General features: G+C 38.8%; 2 protein-coding genes across 3 annotated transcripts; one reads left to right on the top strand and one right to left on the bottom strand.

Moving 5' to 3' along the window:
* Nucleotides 1-1,279: 1,279 nt before the first annotated feature.
* On the bottom strand, nucleotides 1,280-10,594 carry proser1 (proline and serine rich 1). Of its 2 annotated transcripts, XM_046039276.1 has the most exons (12): nucleotides 9,960-10,594; nucleotides 9,807-9,872; nucleotides 8,818-8,886; nucleotides 8,536-8,630; nucleotides 8,320-8,413; nucleotides 7,834-7,944; nucleotides 7,144-7,245; nucleotides 6,386-6,464; nucleotides 6,045-6,137; nucleotides 3,426-4,767; nucleotides 2,495-2,639; nucleotides 1,280-2,382 (listed from the first exon to the last, which is right to left on the bottom strand). In XM_046039276.1, exons 1-12 carry the CDS (start codon nucleotides 10,002-10,004, stop codon nucleotides 2,257-2,259), a joined length of 2,367 nt encoding a protein of 788 aa, XP_045895232.1. In that variant the 5' UTR covers nucleotides 10,005-10,594; the 3' UTR covers nucleotides 1,280-2,256. The 2 variants fall into 2 exon arrangements, with proteins under 2 accessions (XP_045895232.1, XP_045895233.1); XM_046039277.1 differs by lacking the exon at nucleotides 6,045-6,137.
* A 211-nt stretch (nucleotides 10,595-10,805) lies between these two features.
* On the top strand, nucleotides 10,806-16,298 carry vps36 (vacuolar protein sorting 36 homolog). The gene is made up of 14 exons (XM_046039290.1): nucleotides 10,806-10,967; nucleotides 11,139-11,207; nucleotides 11,318-11,388; nucleotides 11,809-11,923; nucleotides 12,056-12,145; nucleotides 12,955-13,041; nucleotides 13,640-13,672; nucleotides 13,890-13,967; nucleotides 14,195-14,329; nucleotides 14,453-14,518; nucleotides 14,710-14,774; nucleotides 15,194-15,278; nucleotides 15,453-15,529; nucleotides 15,821-16,298. The coding sequence occupies exons 1-14, from the start codon at nucleotides 10,872-10,874 to the stop codon at nucleotides 15,900-15,902; spliced, it is 1,149 nt and encodes a 382-aa protein (XP_045895246.1). The 5' UTR covers nucleotides 10,806-10,871; the 3' UTR covers nucleotides 15,903-16,298.
* Nucleotides 16,299-16,710: the final 412 nt, after the last annotated feature.

Raw genomic sequence — 16,710 nt, 5'->3', positions numbered from 1 at the left:
ATGCTGCAATAGCATTTAGCTCAGAGATATAGTAGGTGTGACTCGGACTCTGAGTTGATCATCAACAGAGTAGTTATCGGTAACAAGTAATAATACTAGTAATTAACTACTAGTCACTAAGCAATGGCCAATAGTGGTCTTTATACAGTGAATCTTAACAATCCCAACACAATTAATATAAAATAAAATAAATTCTCTGAAGAAATGCATAATATAATGCTGTACTTTCCCTCCTTTCACTTCCCACCCGAATGAGGAACTACTTAAATGTGACTGTAAAACTTGATTCAGAAAGAACCTATTATAGTTATCCATGTTTTATTGTGTGTGTACATTAGTAAAATCTCATACTTTACAAGTCCTATTTCTAGACCATAGAAAGAGCAAAAAAAAAAAAAAAAAAAAAAAAGACTAGATGAGGGAAATTCAACATTTCTATAAAATAGGCAGGCTTTGGAATAAATAGCAAGGTAAGGGATTCAATAGTGAAATAATTACCATACCTTAACTTACTTAACTACTTACTGAAATTATATAAATTAATGTAGTGTCAATTCTTACAAAAAGCAAATCTAGATAAAATCAGATTAGATGTGCCTTGAAATGAAATGTATCACATTTTATTATGTTTAAGAAACTTCAGACACGTGTTTTCATATGCCTAATTATTGAATGTTTAGTGTATCGCAGTTGTTTATTCAATAGATTTGGTTAAGCAGATAATGGTAATTAAATGACTAGAATCGGGAAAAAAGAAATTGCTTCATTGAAATTCCATGACTAAGTCTCATGGGTAATTGACACATGACTGTGTGTTGAGCAACATTACGGTTGCTCGTGATAAACAGTGTAGAGCTCTAATTGGACTGTAATCAGGCTGTAAAACCTTATAATATAATACTGAGGGTTGGATAAAATAACGAAATAAATTAATTGCACTTCAATTAAGGTGTCATTGTGAGCACAACCTTCAGTAAAAATTCAAAGATCTGGTCACATTTAGGCTGCAATTTGTAATATTTAACAACTATCCTGTTAGTCTTTCTCTGACAGCTGTACTTTTATCCTTTTCTTGGCTGATACAATTAAGTATGCGCATGAGGATGTCCTTCTGCCCCGTTAATAAGCTTTTTATTAACCTGAAGCAGAAAGTAAGTGATTGTTAAGTTTAGAATCTGCATGTCATGCAGTACTTCCATTATTTTGTCCACCTTCAGAAATTTAATTTAAGGGGCTTTCCTGATAGCCATGGCATCGCATAGAATAGAGATACAACAGCTACAGCAACCAGCAGTTTACTGACAAAAAAATCCAACAAATACAAAAAAGGGCAAAACAGAAATAACAGCATAACAAACATGTCTATTACTCTCAACTGTCTCTGAGTGTACTGAGGTGTATAGCAAATTACAGTTTTCGCTAATGTTACAAAGCATTACTGAAGAATACAGACATTTTACATGTTAAGGCCACGTATCAATCAATTAATGCTTCAGGTTATTCTCACAAACATCTGCATACAGTACATTTTGGTCAAATACTGTAATAACAGTACTTGAAGGGGGGGCACACAATGTGAGTTACAGTAAACTGCCGACTGAGCCAGGGGTGTGTGTTCACTGAAAATAACACAAACATGAGTCAAACTGCCATATCCAAGTGTGTGCAACACTCCCACCCTTGAGACAGCACAAGCATTTAAAATATCCATGGTGTGCCATAAAACTCAATATACCATACGTGAAATTTCATTTCATAATACAATATTCAATTCAGGACAAGCAATTAGTATCATAAGCATGTCCTTTCCACTGAGACTGGACATGAAATACTACATGAGGATACTGTCAAGTCATTACATGGTTTCATGTACAATTTCTCTATAATTCATTATTCACTAATAAATGTTGATAAACTTGATAAAAACAGCTAAGTTCAGTATAGTTAAAACCAATCACAGTCTACTTGTAAAACCTAACGACTTTGACAACTAATATTTACATCTGTAATTTACACTATGAATAATATAAGAAATATTCCATCTCCCCCACACACTATTTCAACTGTTTTCACAATAGTGTTCCTCACAGTAGTAAGTAATTCTGTCTGTAACATACACATAATTGAAACTCCCCAACCTGCAATGTGCTCTTCAGAGTTAAAAAATAAAACTTGTCAACTGCTGAGGGGTAGGGCAGGGTGTATGATAAGGGTGGCATGTAAGTTTACTCAGTGTTTCAAAGTGTATTGTGGGTTTCACTGCCAACCCAGCTGGGGGTGCAGGCCTGGCTGGAGGGGGAAGGGGTTTCCTGGGCCTGGTGGGTAGTTGGTGAAACTGTTGGGCTGAGGAGTAAAGCTCTCCAATGCAGAAGTTGGATGAGCCTGAAACAAGACAAAGAAAAGCAGTGTTTTTGTAACAGCGAGGCTTTATCAAACTGACATTCAAATTCTTTTACTCTGCCAGAGGATTGTGTGTGTGTGTGTGTGTTTGTACCTGCAGCAGGGCAGACTGCATGGCTTGGTTGTGGAGGCCCCCAAGTGCAGCAGGGGAGGTAGAGGGAGAGAAGCCTGGCACCCCAGGGAAAGACAGCAAGCTGGGGAACCCGCTGCTTCCCGGAGTCTGGAGTCCACTGCCCAACCTGTAACACGCAGAACAATTTCCCACAATTGGAATATTCCACATCATTCTGTATCTACAGGGTTTTTCAACAAAATGCTGATAACAGTGCTTACAGATCTCATTTTTAATTTTAATGTGACAAAATATGACTTTGTTCAAGTGTGTTTAGGATTTGATTTGATTTAATTTGATTCTGTGTGTAAGGCAACCAGCAGAGACTCCGGGAAGTTACTGTATGGTAGGCTTTGTCATTTATCTTATGTGTATTACTTTACTACACAATTTTACCATTCCCCATGTATAAACAGTGTACATTTTGCTCATTTCGGAGCTCTTCTAAGGACGCCACCTGCCTTGAGTGCATGACATAAAAGGTGAGGCTTGGATTTGCAACACTTGCTCATTGACAAGATAACATGCTTATTATATCACTGACAATAAATAACTTGTAGAGTTGGCAAATAACTTCACAACCCAAGTCTAGGCATGACACTCTAGAATAGGAGTACGAGTGCATATTGAACTTTGTAGGTGTAGTGTTTTCACCTAGCACATAAAACCCAAAGTGGAAAAATTGAGGGACAGGATTTATGATGCTTTATCCAACTATTAAACACTCAAGTGGCAATAAATGTTGCATGTCATTTTTAACTGCTTACTAGAAATATAAGAGTATAAGATAGGTTCCATTTATACTAAATGATAATGTTAAAAAATCAATATGAAATCATTAGGGTTAATTCAGATTATCCATGTGACATGACTTCTGTATACTGGGCAGTAAAAATGTTTAAAGCTCACATACCCAGGTTGGAAGTTGGAGCTGAAAGCAGACGCAAAGCCTGGTAAAACTGCAGATGATGATGGAACTCCAGCTGCAGCCGCTGCGGCAGCTGCTGCTGCCTGCAGTGGTGCCACCGACGCTACTGAAGATGGAGTGGCCCCTGGTAGTCCCATGAATGAGGATAACACAGGGCTCCCGGCACCGTGCCCTCCTGAAACCCCCAATCCTGGGAAGGACTGACCAGGCGGAAGGCCTGGGAATATAGAGGGGGCAGAGGTGAGGCCCAGACCGAAAGCGGAGGCTGCACTGGGGGCAGCACTGGGAGCCAGGCCTGGATAGATGGAGGTTGGTGGATGGTTAGAAATGTTGGTAGAGGGAGGCATTGCAGGCATGGATGAAGGGATTGTGGAAGGAGAAAGGGAGGGAAAGTGGGACAGGCCAGGATAATGAGAAGATGCTGGGCTGGAGGATAGAGCTTGAAGGCCGGTGATTGTAACAGGACTAGAGAGAGAAACTTGAGGAGAACCTGAGGGGTGTGACAGACCAAAGGAACGTGCCAGGGCAGCCTGAGCAGAACCTGGTATCACCAGAGAGCTAACAGACGGTGTGCATGAGCGAGAGGTGCCCTTGAAAGCAGAGGGCACAGGGCTGTTACTGCCACTGTTAGTACCCCCTGTGTGTCTGTTCATGACTCCAGCTGCGACCATGGCAGCCTGAACCTGTGCAGAATGAACTGGGGAGGGTTTTGGACTGAGGCCTGGGGTGGAACAGTTTGGAATAACCGGAGTGGATGATCCTGGAGTGAGAGATAGTGGTCCAGAGGGGGTGTAACTTCGGATCACTGATGCAGAGGGGTTACCTGCTTGTGGGTGTATGCCAGGGAGGGTGGGTCCTGACTGGTGATCTGTGGAATAAACCTTCTGCTGAGCTGAGCCCATGGGGGTTGTCTGAGATAAGGGGTCTGGGCCGCTGCGGGAGGTAGCAGGGGTGCCTGGTCGGGAAATGACATGGAAGGAGGAAGGGGAGAAGCCCCCGCTACTGGGGACAGGAGTTCCACAAGGGGTGCCTGAAGGGGTGTGGGCTTTAATGACAGACGAGGGTGTAGGTGTAGCATGGCCGCTGGGGGTCTGTGGACCTGCTCTGATCACAGATGGCGATGGAGCAGGGGAGGGAGAGGGGGCATTAGGGTTGTGAGAGGGCACCATGCCGGGGAAAACTGGTGTGATAGGGGTTGTGGGAGTAGGCTGAGCAGCTGAAGTCTGGGGTTGGACAGGGGTAGAAGGCGTGGACCCATGAGGAATGAGGAGGGGCCCGCTGTTGACTCCAGGTGTGGTGTTCTGCGGATTGCCTGGTTTGGCGTAACCTGGAAGCAGAAAAAGATTAAAGTTGGTGAAAAGGGTAATGGCATGGTGTTTGAATCCACTAAGAAAAGGAAAAAACAAACTATATATATATATATAATAGTATATTTAAGTAGTAGCATACGGTTAAATTAAAGGACAGATTTTTTTGTTTTCTGAACAGTAGTGTTATTGTTTAAAACAAATGTCATTCTAGGACACAGACAGAATAAGTTACAAACCAACAAACTATTGTTGAAGAAGCAATCCACTCACATCTTTAAAAAAAAAAAAAAAAAGAAAAAAAAAAAAAAGAAGAGGAGACACAGCAAGGAGGAATAGCCGGAGAGCATCCCTGCGTGCAACTTATTACATAGAAATTCCAACAATTTTCAAGATTGGAATATGTCTTCTTCTTACCTTTGGGGAAACTGATTTGGTCTGGTAAACTCAAATTAACTTTCATCACACTGTTCTTATTTAAACCGCCGCTTTGGACATACTGTCAATTTAATGAAACTGGAGACATCTTTGTGCTTGTGACCACACATCTCCCCAAAGGCCCTAAAAGATGTATTTCAACTGTGAAAACTGATGAGACAGTGCATTAAAAAAAACCAAACAAGTTATTCCCCAAGCGATGCATGTTAAATGCCAGCACACAGCATGGTTCCAGAAAGAAAAAGATTAATTACATTAGTTTGAAGCTATAACCAGTCCAGGCAATCAAAGACCCGCCCTCAAAATTCACAAAAACATACTTCTACAATGACTGACCAGAAAACTGAAGTACCAGCACGTTGTACTGCAATACAATACAACAGCCTGGCAAAAACACTGGCTTCTGAATACTATTTTAGCATTATTTTTGTTAGATTTTTGTATTCATACCGTTTAGTGGTGTTAGACTGTATTATATAGAAAAGTATTTCAATGGAATGTTCCATTTTTTTAGTGTGTATTTTGTAGAAATATTATGTGAAAATGTGATTTCAGTTGATATGATGCAATCTAATGTGTCTACACTCTCCTCGATGATGATAGAACTGAATCGACATCTCTCCAGCTGTTCTAAATTAATGGAATCCAATACACAGCTGTGTTGGATTAAACTATACAGGGGGGGATGTATTTTTCTGGTCACTCAGTGTACTCCAATAGTAGTAAGAAGCACATTCTTCACCCGATACAGGCATCATACTTGAGAAGCGCAGGTAAGCAGCATGCCAGATAGTTAGGCAGCAAGCTTCAAGGAGTGCCTATTTGCTGTCACACATACGCGCGCACACTAGAATCATACCTGCTACTTTGTGGGTGGAGTTGTAGGGGGGAGGGGGCACGTTGGCAGTTATAACCCCTCCCATAGAAACAAGGCCTGCGTTGTTGTACGCACCTGCATAGCAGTTGCAAATATTAGCATTGTCTACCATACATTCATATATACACACAAATGTAAGTATCACCCCACTTCTAACTATACCTCTACCAAATCCAGATGGCAGTAAGAAAACATGCCAAACTACAGGCACTCAAAGCAGCAATATTTATTCCTAACTGAGAGCTCTATCTATGTGTTTCATATATTTTGATATCATTGGCAAGTGGGCTAAATGTGTGTACTGTAAGTGGGTTGTTTCTCACTTGGTGCGATGGTAGCATGGGGTCGGCACGGTGGTATAGGGTAGGGCACAGGCCGATGAGGGTTGTAGGTTGAAGGGAACTAGAAAAGGAAAAAACAAAAACACATAACTGATCAGTCAGTTCTGTCAAATTATAATCTGGAATATAAGTTTTCAAAGCTGATAAAAAGTAATTAACATCGTATCTATGTTGTGGATAACACTGAGTTAAAAACAAAAAGAAAAATATATTATAAAAAGTCTATATGGACATTTAAAAACCAACAAATGAAGCATTTTTATGCAGCAGATAATGTAAAAATGTTTTTGTTTTTTTCTGTTACCATATTTCAGCACTATTATGCTTACATACCGGAAAAAACTAAAGATTTCCGTTATATAGAAATAGCTGGTGTACAGTGTGCAAAATCGATTTCCATGTTTTACATATAAATGTGGAGGGTTGCCGTTAATGTGTTCTGACTATACTTTATATATATATATATATACACACATACACACACTCATACATACACACACACACACACACACATACACACATACACACCCTCTGCTTATGCCCTCTACTGTACAGTCCTCACTCCATTCCACTACTCTCACAGTGGTCTGTCATTAGCTTATATAACATGGGTTGACACATATGTTGAGGTTTTTATCTTGTAATGTAATTACTCATGTGAGGCCTCGTCATTCAGTCAAGAGATTTCTCCGGGGCACTATGACATCATCTCAGTCAGTGATTCCCACTCTAGTGCTTACAGGTTTGAATGGTCCAATAATCCGAGAAGCAATTCCTTTCCCCTCCATATTGTTAGAATTGTCCTCTTTCTTCTCGCCTTCTTTCTTCACTGGAGGGATTCCCTATGATCAAAAAACAAAACACTTTTTTTACACGGTCAGGCTTATTTTGAGCAGACAAAAAAAAATAAAAAATCCAGAAAAACCTCTAGGTGCTGAAGCACGTGTGCCACTTTTTTTTGCTGTCTAAATTAAAATCAAAAGGACAATAACATATACTCAGTATTTTTGGAATTATTTTGTATGCCAGAGTTTTTGTTGAAGGTTTCATATGTAATTCACACATTGTTGTTTACATAATGTTCGAACTTTGTAAATGACAAAAAAAACGTCTGTTTCTAGTATGTCAAATGTAAAACATCATTTTATGAAGATCTTCCCCTTAAACTCTCTATTTGTATTTTGTGTTGCAGACAGTGCGGAAGGTCACGATAGATTCTGACCTTTGTTTTGTTCACTAATATCCTGAGACATGGAGGTAGAAAAGGTTAAACTATAGGTACCTACATACCAAAGACAGAATTAAACCTACATCTTTATTTCTATCATTAGTTGGTGGTGGTTAGCTTGTGGTCAGACTATATAAAATCCTTTAGCTCATGACTCAGAAGCCTTCAGTAAAGCCCAGAGTACAGCCCTGCACATACTTACAGGGAATGTGCCACTGACCAGGCTGGGCCTGCCTTTAGGGTACGGATTTCCTGGTATCATACCACAGGAGGAGATCATGGCCACAGGAGCTTTGCAGCCAACCTTACACACCTAATGATAAATAAGTAGTATTATTTCAGAAACTGTGTGTGTGTTTGCTTGTGTGTACAGCATGCATTACAAAATTATAATTTTTAGGGTAAAAGATAATGCATTAACCATAGACTCTATAAAAGAAGACATTAACACAGGACAGCCAATATTTTTTAGATAACTTTTTAATTTTTTCATTGCATTAATAATTGTGTGTCCCTGTACATCTCACTAGTTAACACTTGTCCCCTGGGACTTTATTGCTACCAATGGGACTCTACACGGTATTTAGACACCAAGACATTCACATGAGATTAGCGAATAGATTTTGTATGTTAATCTAGATATAACACAAACAACACCATGAAGTTAAATTTGTAAAAGGGAACTTACTTGCTCCAGTATCCTGCGAGCCCGCTTCTTCTCAGACAAGTGTATGCGAAACAGATCCTCCACAGGGCGATAATTTTGAGCATCTGAAATGTTCCTGTATGGGAACAAAAATCCGATTTAACAATTTCACAACCAAACAGGCTAATATCACAACACAACTTACAGTGTTTTAAAGTCTGTTTAGGTTTCTTAAATACATTTTCAAAATTTACTCACAAAGCTATATATTCCAGGACAATCAGTCTGTCCTTTGAGAAGGTGAAGCAATTCAGGATATTTGCAACTTTGGTTGTAGGGATTGCAACCATTTTCTAAAGGCAACAGAAGGAGAAACACAATTAACTAACACTTTAAAACATACCAATGACTGATGTAGTTGTTTTTACACACTTCTATTGTATATATATATTTTTTAGCAAAATAGTATTGCATAAAAATATTTAACAATGCAAACCAACAATTTTGGTGCCCCAATCACATAAAACATCTGTTACTCACATGCTGCAGAGCTTTAACTGCTTTGATCTGTGGCTCTGCCCATGAGAAGTACTTCAGTATCTCCATCACCTGCAGATGTTCAAGACACTGTTACAACTTACAATAAAACTAGAGCTGCACTGCTCTAATATGAAGTAGGGTAAAAGACTATGAGAATTCTGCCTAGCATTGATTAAGATACTTCAACTAGGGCTGGGCAATAAAACAATAATGACAATTATCGCAATATCATTTTCCTCAATAACAATACAACAAAAGTTCTATAAATGTTTGATTTAATTCATTTGAATCACAAATGGATTAGCACTTCATTTTTCTATTAAGATATTTATTTTGTTGAGGAAAAGGGACTTAAAAAAAGATTTCACCTATTTACTCATGCATATTTGTTGAAAAAAGATTTCATCGTAATTGTTTTGAATGTTCCACCTTAGATTTGTGAGGTGATCCACTGTTTGGCATCAAGTGCTTGTCATGTTCTAACCATAAAGACTAGTTTAAAATCACAATTAACCATCTGTAGTCTTCAATTTTCACTGAGGAGCGAAAATCTGTTTTGAAAGAAATAACAATTTTACACTGATTGTGATAATTATCCGTATTTAATGATACAAACTTTTTTAACGTGATAACATTTTTGGCCATATCGCCCAGCCCTAACTTCAAGCTATATGAGGTTTCCTATATTAAGTTGTAGCCATACCTTTGTTCAGCACAAAAAAACAACATATGCAAATACATATTTATCCTCAGAACGCATTGAATCTAACATATATGCCAAAACACACAAGTTCCATTATGAGCCATATAGAGAGATTTTGGGACTACATTTTTATTTCATTATGGCACGCACAAACTGTGCCATAAGGATATTAAAAATTTGTGGGAAACCTATCTATCCAGTTTGGTAAAATAGTGGTAAGCGGGAGGATCTCACTGCGGATAAACTGAAAGGTACAACACGACAGTGCAGCTGTTTGGACAGTTACCTGCTCACTGGAGAAATATCCATGCACCTGCTCTATGGCTCTGATCCGCTGATCAGTCAGGACGCACTGAAACACAGGATAAAGAATAATCGAACCCAGAAGTTGAGACGATTTGAGATATTTAATCGGACTATGGGATTAGACACTCTTTACCTTTTTTATCTCATCCAAGACAATATCAAATGATTTCTTATCCATGTTTGTAGATTCAAACAAACGTTCGCCTCGTTGTCAATAAACACTTATTACACCACGCAACTCATAAATACACAACAGATGAGGTAACGTTAATTCAAGATAAAATGCATTCGGGTGACTCTACGTCTAAATATAATGTTAGTGGTCCAACTTTACTGATTTAAATTCATAATGTAGCAAATGCATAATTTAAAGCAATGACTATTGGCTCCGTAATAAAGCTGCATGGTCTTTACAGTCCTTATATACGATACAACTTTCCGCCCGTGAACAATGACTTCAAAACAAGAGAAGCTGCGTGTGCAGTGCAAAACCTGTCTGCACCAGATTTGTCCGCAGCTAACAACAAGCTAGCCAGCTAGCCAGCTAGCCAGCTACAGCGACCTTACTACTGAGCACAGCTAAACACAAATACACTAGAAAACGCGACAAACTATTAGTTCAATCTTAGTTTGAATTCAGTGTTGGCGATAATTACGATAGAAACTGCAAAATATAAAAATTCATTATAAAATTCTAAAAATATCACGCCGGGAAAGATAGCACGGATGCTAATGTGTACTGACAGCTGGCGCTAGTAACGTCAACACCGGAAAGGACCCTCTGAGGCAGCCTGTCAGAAAAGACACCTTTCAGCAAATTATATAAAAATAAAAATAAATTCATTTAGATTGGGTAATATTATCAGTTCAGATACGTGATTTATAGTCAACTTATTTAGTAATTTAAATCAAACCATTTCATGGTCTAGTTTAGTGTTTCCCTGAAATTATTGCCAGGCCAATTTTGGACAGCGTACAGGAAGTAAACATGGAATGGGTCGCGGCAGCGGAATAAGAATAAGAAACTGTTTTTGTAATTGTGAAAATGGACCGGTTTTCGTGGTCAAATGGGCTCTTAGAAATAAACGAAACTTTAGTGATCCAGCAACGAGGTGTTAGACTGTATGACGGCGATGACAAGGTAACTATATAGTTTTGCTTTCTGATAGCTAACGTTAAGTTGATGTCCTAGAGTTGAATAAGGCAGCGATAACTTAATGGCGGTGCACGTAAGCTGCCGATGAAGTTCAGGTATATGGGAATTTATTATGCGAAAATAATAACGTGATATCCTTTCTTGTCATTGCGCCAGGCTAAGCTGGATGTTGGAGTTGTCTTGTTGAGCACTCATCGGTTGATATGGAGGGACGTTAAAAATCACGTAAGACAACAGTGAACACACTGCCTGCATTGGTTGTGTGTTCCTAGATATGTCCTGTTACATTGTGCAGACTATCATGATGACTTCTGCATTTCTCATGCCATCTGTAGGAATGCTGCATAGCCATGCCCCTATCACAAATCATCTTCTTTGAGGAGCAGGCTGCAGGAATAGGAAAGAGGTGAGTGTCGATAATCTGCATCTTTTGGTTTCTAAAATCAGAAAGGAGCTAGGATTATTTATTACATGAAAAATGAGCAGACAACAAAATTTTGTGTTTGTATACCTAAATGTAGTCTATAAGTTAACCAGATAACTTAAATCAAGGTCTACTTACTAGATTTGTCTTGAGCTTGCAGCTGAATCTCACTGTTGTTATTAGTGGATGGAGTATGCTCAGTTGTTGTATTTGGGGAGAAGATCATAGACCCCTTGTCATCAAAAGCTCTGGAAAAGAACTAGTAGGTTGAGCTGGAATTAAGATGTTTATTTTTCTGTCAAACCAGTATTTCCACAGTCATGAATTAACTTGATAAAAACAATACAATACAATATTTACAAGAAGAAAATGGTAAATTAATTATTGCCATTCATCCTGTAGTGCAAAAATAGTTATCCACCTGCATGCAACACCTGCCAACAAGGAGCCTGGACCCTACCAACACAGCAAGTACTCCTTCATCAAGCTGTCCTTCAAAGAACATGGGCAGATTGAGGTAGTCCCTTGTATATATAAACAGCAAAATAATTGTTTTCAATTTTTTTTGTACATATTGCTCACCCTACAATGACCCTTCTCTATTTGATTCTTTGTTAGCTGGAACTGACATGGTGTCGTTTGCTTGCAGTTTCACAGGAGGCTAACGGAGGAAATGATTCAGAAGAGATGGGAGAATACACCAGTTTCACAACCCATCTCCACAGGAACCAGCTCTCAGGTTAGAACCTGAACAGAAGTTCCTCTTCACCCGACTAGAATCTCTTCCTTACCGCTGCATTATATACCTGGAATTTGCCTGATTGAGATGTGATTTGTTTCCACACCCAGGACTGTAACTGTGACCAAAATTGCCATTCAATATGTGATGTACATGGAACTGACACTCCTGTCAATTCAAATAATGTTCCACACGGTGGCAGTGTTGTCACTATATTATGAGTATAAGTATGAAAGTTAAAATAGTCAGAATTATGGCCAATATGTTGCACATTCCAGTATCTTTGTCTTCAAACAATATACAGATCTTTTCAGTCTACAAACAGATATATTTCACATATTTTTAAAATATATTCTTCAGATTTGTAATTGTATTTTATGTGAATGATTCTTGACTTTTGCAGTACTTGTCTTTTGTTATGCAAGGCAAATTCCTTGCATGTCAAAACCTACTTATCAATAAACCTGATTCTGATTCTGACGTGTAGCTCAGTTGGTAGACATTGGCATTAACTTCAGATTAGGTACAGCATTCTAAAGCTGAACTCACACCAAAGTAAAAATTTACTTTTTGCAGAGGCTCTGTCATTTCATTTGCATTTGGTCATCAGATTACATTCGTCTTAGTTTTTTTGTAAACTCTATGAAATCATAGTCACAAAATTAATTTAGGTACTGTTAACAGCATTTGGCCACAATTGGTTGCCTCCTCCATTTTTGTCTTTCCTTGTCCTTTGAGGTTAGTCACCCACATTTAAATTGCTTATGTGTTTCACTTTGTGTGTCTTTTTTTCCTTCGCTGCCATGTAGGCTGGAAGGACACGTGCAGTGGGGATTGTTGGCATTGAGAGGAAGATAGAGGAGAAGAGGAAAGAAACAGACAAAAACATTTCTGAGGTACTGTAAAGCGAAAATAATTAAATACTGAGAAATGTGTTAGAATGGGAATTGTGGTCGTGTCACTCTAATATAGGCAGATTTGATTAGACAGAGAGAGATAAATAAACAGCCCATGTGCTGTGCCATCAGTCTCCTCCAAGCTAAAGTTTTGTATTTAGTTGATGAACACGACTGTGAAGACACTGAGAACACAGAGTAGTTTGGTTTTAAAAAGTTTCCATGAATGTTTTGATCTGTTTTTTTTCTTCTGCCATAGAATGTCACCATCAGAATTTATTGTAACTGACATGAATTCAAGATGACCACAGCCGCTGTGACACCATAAAGTTATGCATTTATACAACCACAGTTGGACATACATGTCTTGAATATGAATTAAATTAAAATTACATTACATTACATTACATTTAGCTTTATGAAAGGTATGACATTGAAACAAATGTGGGTTCGGGGCTAGGGGGAATGATCAATTCATCAGCCAGAGGAGGGGCGGGGTTGCTGTGGAATGATTATATCTGTAGCCATGAAGTTTTGAGGTTTATTTAATTGTGAACATTTTTGAGCACTATTACTCATTTAGTCTCTTTTTTTTCAGGCTTTTGAGGACCTCAGTAAGCTGATGGTGAAGGTAAAGGATGCTTTCCTTTATGCTTTTGTATGTTTACATTTTCCTTACAATAAGTGCATTTCAAGCATGTGGATACAATCCAACAATTGCAAGAATCATACAAGTACATCAGCTTCATCAAATACGCTGACCTACTTCAAGTGCTACATATAGAACAATAAGAGAATATCCTGCACATACTGGGATTTGCTGAATGAGTTTCTACTCTAATTAACAGGCAAAAGAGATGGTGGAGCTGTCCAGGTCTATAGCCAGCAAGATTAAAGACAAGCAGGGAGACATAACAGAAGATGAGGTGAGAACTTAACCAGCACTATTACAGAAACAGGAGGACAATGGATGAAATTTCAAATTACTGTACATTCAGGAATAGTTACCTTTAATCATACAAGCATCTAAGTAATACTTTCCAGGACCAATATACACACAATTTGTCTCATCTGAGGCCTGATGCACATATGCACACGATAATAGAGTTATTATGATGCTGCCTTTTATTAAAAGCTATGTTCTGCTTTATAGACCATCCGGTTTAAGTCCTACCTGCTGAGCATGGGTATTGCCAACCCTGTTACCAGGGAGACACATGGTTCAGGTACACATTACCATTTGCAGCTGGCTAAGCAACTGGGAGATATGCTACTGGCCCCTCTAGAGGTAGGTGTGAATTTTTGTGTTTCATGCGTTTTACATCTACGCAGACTAATATAAAACACTAATTTCAATCATCTCCTTTGATTCTGAATCTACTTGTCATACTTTCTTTCCCTACTCTCTCAGGAGCGTGGGGGTATGATGGCTCTCACTGAGGTGTACTGTCTCGTAAACCGTGCTAGAGGGATGGAGGTAATGCTCACATAAATGCACGAACAAAACCACTGAATAATTCCATAGATCACACTTGAGTGGACATGTATGTTCATTCTAGCTTAACTGATAGGATGACACAACTTTGATATCTATACATTCACACACAGATGTCTTGTGTGATGGTGGCCTGTCAGATACTGAGGTTATTTTTTCCTCCTTTTCCACAGCTTTTATCTCCAGAAGATTTATTAAACGCGTGCAAGTTGTTTGAGTCATTGAAGCTCCCGCTGAAGTGAGTTTGAGTTTTGTTTGTCTTTATATTGTATTGTTTATTTATTATTTAATATAATCTGTGTGCACTCTCATGCATTCATTTGTGTATAGACTAGACTGTGTTTTTTAAAGCAGTATAGGACAGGGTTGGCGCCTGCTTCACAGGGGCCAGGCTCTTCCTGCCTGGCTTCCTGTTGTTGGAAGTGGTGTCCAGCCCTCTGACTGTCATTTCCTGTCACTTCCTGGGGTTTCAAAAGAAACACTGGCGTATTTCCCTACCACACTTGTCCTAGTAGCTTGAAGCTGATGGCTGCTTTAGCTAGCTCCCTATCACTTCAGCATTAATGTTGACCGGATGTCTGTCTCTTTCTCTCTCTGTCACACAAACACACACACACACACACACACTTTCCCTCATCTGTCTTGTCCTGTTTGTAGGCTGCGTGTGTTTGACAGTGGTGTGATGGTGGTCCAGCTGAAGTCTCACAGCGAAGAGGAAATGATAGCCTCAGCACTGGACAATGTAAGCTGTACTGTTAGAAACATTATACTGACATTGACATGGTTTAGACAATCAAACAGATGTGCTATCTTTGAAAAATGTCTAGAGATATGTCACAGTCGAACCCCTTAGGTTCTCATTTTTTGTCTTATTCCCTGCCTTATCTCTGTATCTCATCACCTTCCTCTCCTGCAGGTGACAGACAAAGGCTCTTTGACAGCAGAGGAGTTTGCAAAGCTCTTGGGACTCTCTGTTCTTCTTTCTAAAGAGCGGTAAGTTAACTCATAGATACAGATGAACAACATTTAAACACTCCGCTACTGTATATTGATGGGCATTACTCACCAGGAGAGCCTTCACTTTACTTTAAGCACAAAGGGTGCACTTTACCAAGACCCATCAAGTCAGTCGGCCTGTTACTAAACATTACTGTTGTAACAATGATAATATTCACAGTTATCTTCGTTTCTCATTTTATTGTTCTATTTTGCTGCATTTTGTCACACATGTGTCCTCTTCTGCATTTCTTTGTGTCCTCTTCTCTCTTCCTTCCTCATCTCTAGGTTGTTGCTGGCAGAGAAGATGGGCCACTTGTGTAGAGATGACTCTGTTGAGGGTTTGAGATTCTACCCAAACAGATTTTGAATGTTTAGAGTCATTATTGTTGAGGAAAAAAAACAAGGACAAATAACTTAAACTGGGCTGCATTGTGTCTGCTGATAGACTTATGCATTAAAACAATCTATAACTACTTGGACATACTAATGGACAGCAGCAGAGTGCTTGCTGTACTAGACTGTCTGGTTATGATTACTGAACAGTTGGTGTTTTGTTTGTGGTAGATATCTGCAAATATACTGTGGGTACTACAAGCTATTTTTTATTTAGGTCTAAGAGCTTGACTGTATCTTTAAAAAGTTTTTATCAGAAAGATACGGTTTAAGAAACTGCAAATACTGTACATGCAGCAAAGTGTTCCCAGATTCGCTCTGCTTGTTGTGATCATGTGTATTTAGTAGTAAATAAACTGACTTAATGGGATATGCAGTGTAAATTTCTTTGCTCTGATTTTGAATTTCATTGAAAACTGTCTTTGAATGTAATACCCTTCATCTAGTATACATTCAAGATAAAATAGGGTGCCTGATCTGATGGCAGTTTGGTTCACAGCATATAAAATAAAGGGCACATTGCCAAATGTCATTCTTCAGGTAATCCATCCCTTCTTTGCAGAGGTTGTTATAAATTCCAGTTGTGATTGTTTTGAAGCCAAACTGAAACCCTATTAACCGGTACAGTTAAGCTTTCCTGACAAGTGCTTGTAAGTTTCAGTTGACTGTAGAAGAAGTAGTAATGAATGCGTGAGAATATTGTAATAAATAGCACCTGGTCTAAGTAGGTTCATGTCTAAATGTTATACTTGCTGCTGGGAGTGTTATAGCTGTACTTTTAT

This window comes from Micropterus dolomieu, linkage group LG23 (genome assembly GCF_021292245.1).
Source record: "Micropterus dolomieu isolate WLL.071019.BEF.003 ecotype Adirondacks linkage group LG23, ASM2129224v1, whole genome shotgun sequence".
Lineage (NCBI taxonomy): Eukaryota > Metazoa > Chordata > Actinopteri > Centrarchiformes > Centrarchidae > Micropterus > Micropterus dolomieu.
The sequence above is the reverse complement of the archived record's forward strand: the minus strand, read 5'-3'. Positions and strand labels throughout refer to the sequence as shown.

Bases quoted from the DNA above. Each gene is read 5' to 3' on its own strand.
- proser1 (XM_046039276.1), bottom strand. From the start codon at position 10,004: ATGGATAAGAAATCATTTGATATTGTCTTGGATGAGATAAAAAAG. The intron at 9,873-9,959 runs GTAAAGAGTGTC...CCTGTGTTTCAG, and splicing joins TCTTGGATGAGATAAAAAAG to TGCGTCCTGACTGATCAGCG. The intron at 4,768-6,044 runs GTATGATTCTAG...TTCTGCTTCCAG, and splicing joins CTCCACCCACAAAGTAGCAG to GTTACGCCAAACCAGGCAAT.
- vps36 (XM_046039290.1), top strand. From the start codon at position 10,872: ATGGACCGGTTTTCGTGGTCAAATGGGCTCTTAGAAATAAACGAAACT. The intron at 10,968-11,138 runs GTAACTATATAG...TCATTGCGCCAG, and splicing joins TGTATGACGGCGATGACAAG to GCTAAGCTGGATGTTGGAGT. The intron at 15,279-15,452 runs GTAAGCTGTACT...CCTCTCCTGCAG, and splicing joins TAGCCTCAGCACTGGACAAT to GTGACAGACAAAGGCTCTTT.